The sequence below is a fragment of the Oncorhynchus mykiss genome, chromosome 5 (genome assembly GCF_013265735.2).
Source record: "Oncorhynchus mykiss isolate Arlee chromosome 5, USDA_OmykA_1.1, whole genome shotgun sequence".
Lineage (NCBI taxonomy): Eukaryota > Metazoa > Chordata > Actinopteri > Salmoniformes > Salmonidae > Oncorhynchus > Oncorhynchus mykiss.
In genome coordinates, this window is record NC_048569.1 from 60,855,671 (window position 1) to 60,861,446 (window position 5,776).

At 46.9% G+C, this 5,776-nt stretch overlaps 1 protein-coding gene across 3 annotated transcripts in view; it reads left to right on the forward strand.

Annotated features, from left to right (window-relative positions):
• Positions 1–5,701, forward strand: part of LOC110524227 (fibrillin-2) — a 90,616-nt gene extending 84,915 nt beyond the window's left edge. For 2 of the 3 annotated variants that reach the window (XM_036978001.1, XM_036978002.1), the window contains 6 exons: positions 142–258; positions 401–529; positions 703–822; positions 1,130–1,361; positions 2,192–2,351; positions 2,497–5,701. In XM_036978001.1, the coding sequence (XP_036833896.1) occupies positions 142–258; positions 401–529; positions 703–822; positions 1,130–1,361; positions 2,192–2,351; positions 2,497–2,868 (1,130 nt within the window). In that variant the 3' untranslated portion in view covers positions 2,869–5,701. The remainder of the gene's footprint in view (positions 1–141; positions 259–400; positions 530–702; positions 823–1,129; positions 1,362–2,191; positions 2,352–2,496) is intronic. The other variant, XM_036978000.1, reaches the window with a different exon arrangement.
• Positions 5,702–5,776: the final 75 nt, after the last annotated feature.

Here is a 5,776-nt window from a genome sequence, read left to right on the forward strand (position 1 = left end):
CCAGTCCGATAAATACTGAAACACGAGTTCCCACATGATCCCTCTATCTGAATTGTCTAACATGCCAACTGGTACTTTCAATGACATCCAGTATACTTGCTTTCTTCACCGTTTATCAACACATCCATATTTCTACTCCAGATCTGGATGAGTGTTCCACCAAGCAGCACAACTGTCAGTTCCTGTGTGTCAACACCATCGGCGGTTTTACCTGCAAGTGTCCCGCAGGCTTCACCCAGCACCAAACCGCCTGCATCGGTGAGGGGCCATGAGCCAGATACACACTTTGTTTAGGACAATTCTACCTCCTAGAAAAGCCCAAGAACTCTTCAGACTTAAAACTGGGTGGTTGAATGGTTTTGAACCAAATCTCAGGAATGTGTATCTTCATCTCTCGCAGACAACAATGAGTGTAATGGGCAGAACAGTGTGTGTGGCTCCAGGGCTTCCTGCGTCAACACTCCCGGCAGCTTCAACTGTGACTGTGGGAAAGGCTTCTCTCTGGACACCACTGGCCTGGAGTGTGAAGGTGAGGACCCACGGCACACACACACACACACACACACACACACACACACACACCGCTCCCCGTCATAAGCACACACGCATAACACTCCACCCACTTCTGCTAGTTTTTTCCCCCCCAAAAATGTATTTTCTAAAATGTATTCTCCCCCCCCATGTCTATGACTTCTCTTTCAGATGTGGATGAGTGTGGCAGTAACCATCGCTGTCAGCACGGCTGTCAGAACATGATGGGAGGGTTCCGCTGTGGCTGTCCTCAGGGCTATGTACAACACTACCAGTGGAACCAGTGTGTGGGTGAGTGGGACAGACATGCACCAGTCACAAGACCAGTCACTTACTTAAACCCATTTTGATTCAAGCGGTGCATACGGCCACAAGATATGTCACTGACCGGTATTGAGGACATAGGCGCTGTGCTCTGTGTGTCATATCCTCAATGAAGATTCAGGACCTAACTTACCAAGTATCCGCGTCAATGAGAAAGACAAATGAAAGGTAGAACTAAATCTGATACCGTGGGCAGTCTGTGCACAATCTGCTTAGGTTGGTATTTTACTCATTTTTGACTCTCTCTCTCTCTCCCTCCCTCCCCTTCCTGTAGATGAGAATGAGTGTTCGGGTGCATCTGTGTGTGGCTCGGCCTCCTGCTACAACACCCTGGGCAGCTTTAAGTGTTTGTGTCCGTCCGGCTTTGACTTTGAACAGGGAGGGGGCGGCTGCCAGGATGTCAATGAGTGTTCCATGGGCAGTAACCCCTGCAGCTTCGGCTGCTCCAACACAGACGGAGGATACCTGTGTGGCTGTCCTGGAGGTTACTACAGGGCTGGACAGGGGTGAGTGGGCTGGACAGGGGTGAGTGGGCTGGACAGGGGTGAGTGGGCTGGACAGGGGTGAGTGGGCTGGACAGGGGTGAGTGGGCTGGACAGGGGTGAGTGTGCTGGACAGGGGTGAGTGTGCTGGACAGGGGTGAGTGGGCTGGACAGGGCTGAGTGGGCTGGACAGGGGTGAGTGGGCTGGACAGGGGTGAGTGGTTTCCCAAATGGTGTCAGGCGTACCCACTGATGGGTTGCTGCTGATTTCTTACGGGTTAATGGCCCAAAGCAGCGTCTTGGTTACAAGCGTTGTTTTTTTAATCACTTATTGGGTCAAGATATGTATTTATTTTTTATTTCAAAAAGACTTCAAAAGCTTTAGGTTGGTCGCAGCACAAAAATGTATTTGAAACCAGTGGAAACAACACCCTCATGCCACACAGCACTGTACCAGCGGTCTAACGCTTATTATCTCCACAAGAAAGACTATCTCCCTGTGTTATAATTAAGCAATAAGGCCTGAGGAGGTGTGTGGTATATGGCCAACATACCACGACTAAGGGCTGTTCTTATGCACGACGCAACACGGAGTGTCTGGATACAGCCCTCAGCCGTGGTATATTGGCCATATACCACACCTCCCCCCCGAGGTGCCTTATTGCTATTATAAACTGGTTACCAACGTAATTGGAACAGTAAAAAAATGCTTTTTGGTCATACCCGTGGTATACGGTCTGATATTCCATGGCTTTCAGCCAATCAGCATTCAGGGCTCGAACCACACGGTTTATAAATGTGGATAAATGTGAGTAGTATGCCCTGACGTCTGTATCTCTCTGTTGACTCCCCAGTCATTGTATAACGGGCCAGGGCTTCCAGGACCAGTATAGCTCAGAGGGAGACGATGAGGACAGTCTGTCTCCAGAGGCCTGCTACGAATGTAAGATCAACGGAGACGTCGGCAAGAAGGGACGACACAGACGTCACGCTGCTGGGGACAACGACCTCAAGGTGCTGTCTCTACTCTCTTTTCTGCTCTTTTGTGGTCTCCCACTCGTTCTTACATCTACAGGTTCTAAACGTCTACCACTTGTGTGCATTTGTATGTTGTTGTTATGTCGCTATGTGCTGACCCTCTCCTCCCTCGTCTCTCCAGGAGGTGAGCATGGCCAGCGTGGACACCCAGGAGTCCATCCCTATGAACCTGAGCCTGGCCTTGCTGCTCAACAAGGAGCCCCTGCTGGAGCTGCTGCCGGCCCTGGAGCCCCTGGAGCACCATGTGCGCTACGTCATCACCCACGGCAACCAGGGCGAGCACTTTCGCCTGCTGGAGCGCCGCGACGGGAAAAGCGTGCTGAGGTTGGGCAGGAAGTCGCCTCCCCCTGGCTCCTACCGCCTGGAGATCGCTAGTCTGCCCCTGTTCGGGCCGCGGCGCCTCCGACAGCTGGAGGAGGAACACGACAGCGACTACCTGCTGGGAGAGATAGGAGACGCCCTGCGCATCAAGCTGCACATCCACCTGCACTGAGCTGCAAGCACTCCAACCCTCCCTAGGCTCCCTACTTTCTTCCCTTTCAGCCCCTGGACTGACTTTATAATGACCCCTCTGACCCTTGACCTTAACCCCAGGACCATCCCCAACCAATCGGGGTAGGGGGCTTTGAAAGACTGAGTCAACCAGCCCAACCACTTTTTAATTGTCTATGTTCTTCTTTTTTTTTTACCTCCCCCCCCCCCCCCCCCCGACCCACCCCTCCTATTCCACTTGGAGAAGGAGTGGAGGAGATTACAGAAAGGTATGCCGTGTTTGGACCACAAACCCCTGCCATTTTAGATTTTACACACAAAATGGCTGACGAGAATCCATGAAGCACTGGGATAAGTGGAAATGGAAGGAGATGCACAAAAAGCAGAACATGTTTGAAATGGTAAAGAAAGTGTTATAAAGTATAAGGGAGAAGTATTTTACTGTTGAGTTCGTGTAGGACAATCTTCTTATGGTGAAGTGGAAATGTAAGAACCACTGATTTGCTAGGAGACAAATAGAGGTGTGTGTTGGTGAATGGTGGTCCAAGCAGTCCCTCGCCTGTCTGTAATCTCTGTGAAATCACAACACTGGGGTTAGAGGTCATGCTTCACCCTACTCAGTATTCTAGTGTGTCAGTTAATGTATTGTAGTGTTAAAAAAATGTTCACAAGAAGGACTGCAACATTTACGCAACATGTCAGGTTTCACACTAATGTAATGGAGAGTTGGTCATCATGCATAGTATCAATTCTAGGAGTAAAACACCAGCTTTTTACTGTTTATAATCATGCTTTCATGTAAAGCAGTGGTAAGCAGGGACTCTCTGGTGTGATGCCGTGTGCTACCGGCCTGTGTTCTGTTACCTCAATTCTTCTCACTCATCTCCTCCACTCACCATACATTAGCGCTGTTGTAATGCCTCCGCTGGCCAGGAGAGGGCCACACTGTCCCTCAGCATGAGCCATGTCCAGAGACAGAGGTAGAAGTCGCCCCTAATCACTGTTCCAGGTTCAGATCTTGTTTTATCTCCTAAATGGTTGAGGTTAAGATTGAGGTAGGATAATCTGAACCTAGCTCTGTGGTTAGGGGCAACGTCTACCTCGAGCCTTAGGTCCTCTCTCCAATAGGCTGCCAGGACATTGTACTGCAGTTTTATTATCATGCACTGAAACTGCTCATTGAATTTAATCAGGGAGATTTGCTTCAAAATGCAGCAAACAGGTCCTGAGGGATTCAGCTTTTCTGAGAGTTGACATTCTGACTGGCAGTGAGAACTCTTGGACGGCGGAACCATCTGCTGCCCATAGAGAAACATAGCTGGGGATAAAAGATACTGTAACGACCTCAATGGTACATGACAACGCTACTGCAAACAGACAGTTAACGTTTGGGATTTTTACAGAACACATAAATGCACACACATATACAACACACACACAGGTGAACTCTGAACCTTACTGAAAACAAGCATCCATCAGGGCATACTTTGTTTTTTTTTCTCTCAACGAGAAAAAGGTGCTAAATACTTCCCTCTTACGTTGTACAAAAAAAAGATTGCGGTCTTGAATCTTGATTGCGGAAAAAAAAAGTGACATTTTTACTAGGTTTTTTTTGTTGTTTTGTGTTTGTCTGTCTTTCGTAATGTCTTAATGCTGAGAACCAATATTATCGAACTTGCTTCTTGAAAATGTAATTGTATATTTTTAAGTGAAATGTAGTTGTTTTTGTTGTTGTTTTTAAAAAAAAGCGTCAAGGCTGCCCAAACCAAATACTTATTGTAAACCCAAGGTTGAAGTCCTTAAAGTGCTGGTGACTTTGTTCTGCTCAGAAAAAAAAGATAAAATCAAATCCTAAAGTGGCATCCATTTTGTGATCATGCAGTAGATTAGAACATGGCCTTAATGAAGTACCACTGTTTACCTATCATTGTCCTACTCAGCTCATACTGTAGTCTCTGAGCTCATAATGCCGTCGGTTAGTGGGTGCAGAGTTCCAGCAGCCTGGTACTCGATAAGTTTGTGCAACGGACCATAGGTGTTGGCAAGACGGCACAAACAGATCTTGGACCAGGCTAAATTGAGTGTCAGTGACCAAAACACACAGCTACGGTAACATTCTCACTCTACAGTATGTCTCAGTATTGTGAAGTTGACACTGTAACAAGCTTATAGGATCAACGCAAACTCAACGTGGCCATCTATCTCACACTGGCAGTGAGTGTCTCTGTTTAGTAACCTATCTCTGGTGCTCAACTATGATTTTGCTCTCTGAACATGCAAGGTTACTGCACTGTTCCCACAGCCTGGGCTATATTTATGCATAAAACATTTAACATGGGAACTTTGTATCTGGTTTGTTATTTTATTTGCCACTATGTTAAGGAAAGAATGTGCGTGTGCATACTGTATCTCAGCTTCAGCGGCAACCTTGAACTTCGCTGTTATCAACGCCCCATCGGTCAATGCTGATTTGAATTTAAGGGAGTAAAGAACTCAAACGTTAGATCTTCAGATGTTTTTAGGGGGGGGGGTGGGGGGGGGTGTAGAGAATGTAGACTCAACACCTATAGATCTCTCAGTAGCCAGCTGATGGTTTCAATAAGAATCATTAAACCATTACTCTATCTGGGGCAAAACTGAACATCCCTCACAAACTAGTCTTTTCCAATTTTCAAAACTCTTATTTTATGCTGGGACAAAATCCATCCACCCAAGGTTTATCATCTATTGGGTACACATTTGCAATCTATCAAATTTGGATGATTCTCATTATTTTGTAAACTTTTGTCAGTGACATAAATGGCAATAAAAGTATTGTGGGTTATATTTTTAAAGGATTGTCTTGGAGTTTCATTTTCCTGCCCTGTAAATGTCCCATTGGTGCTTCGTTAAAGTGATTAAAAGTGGAG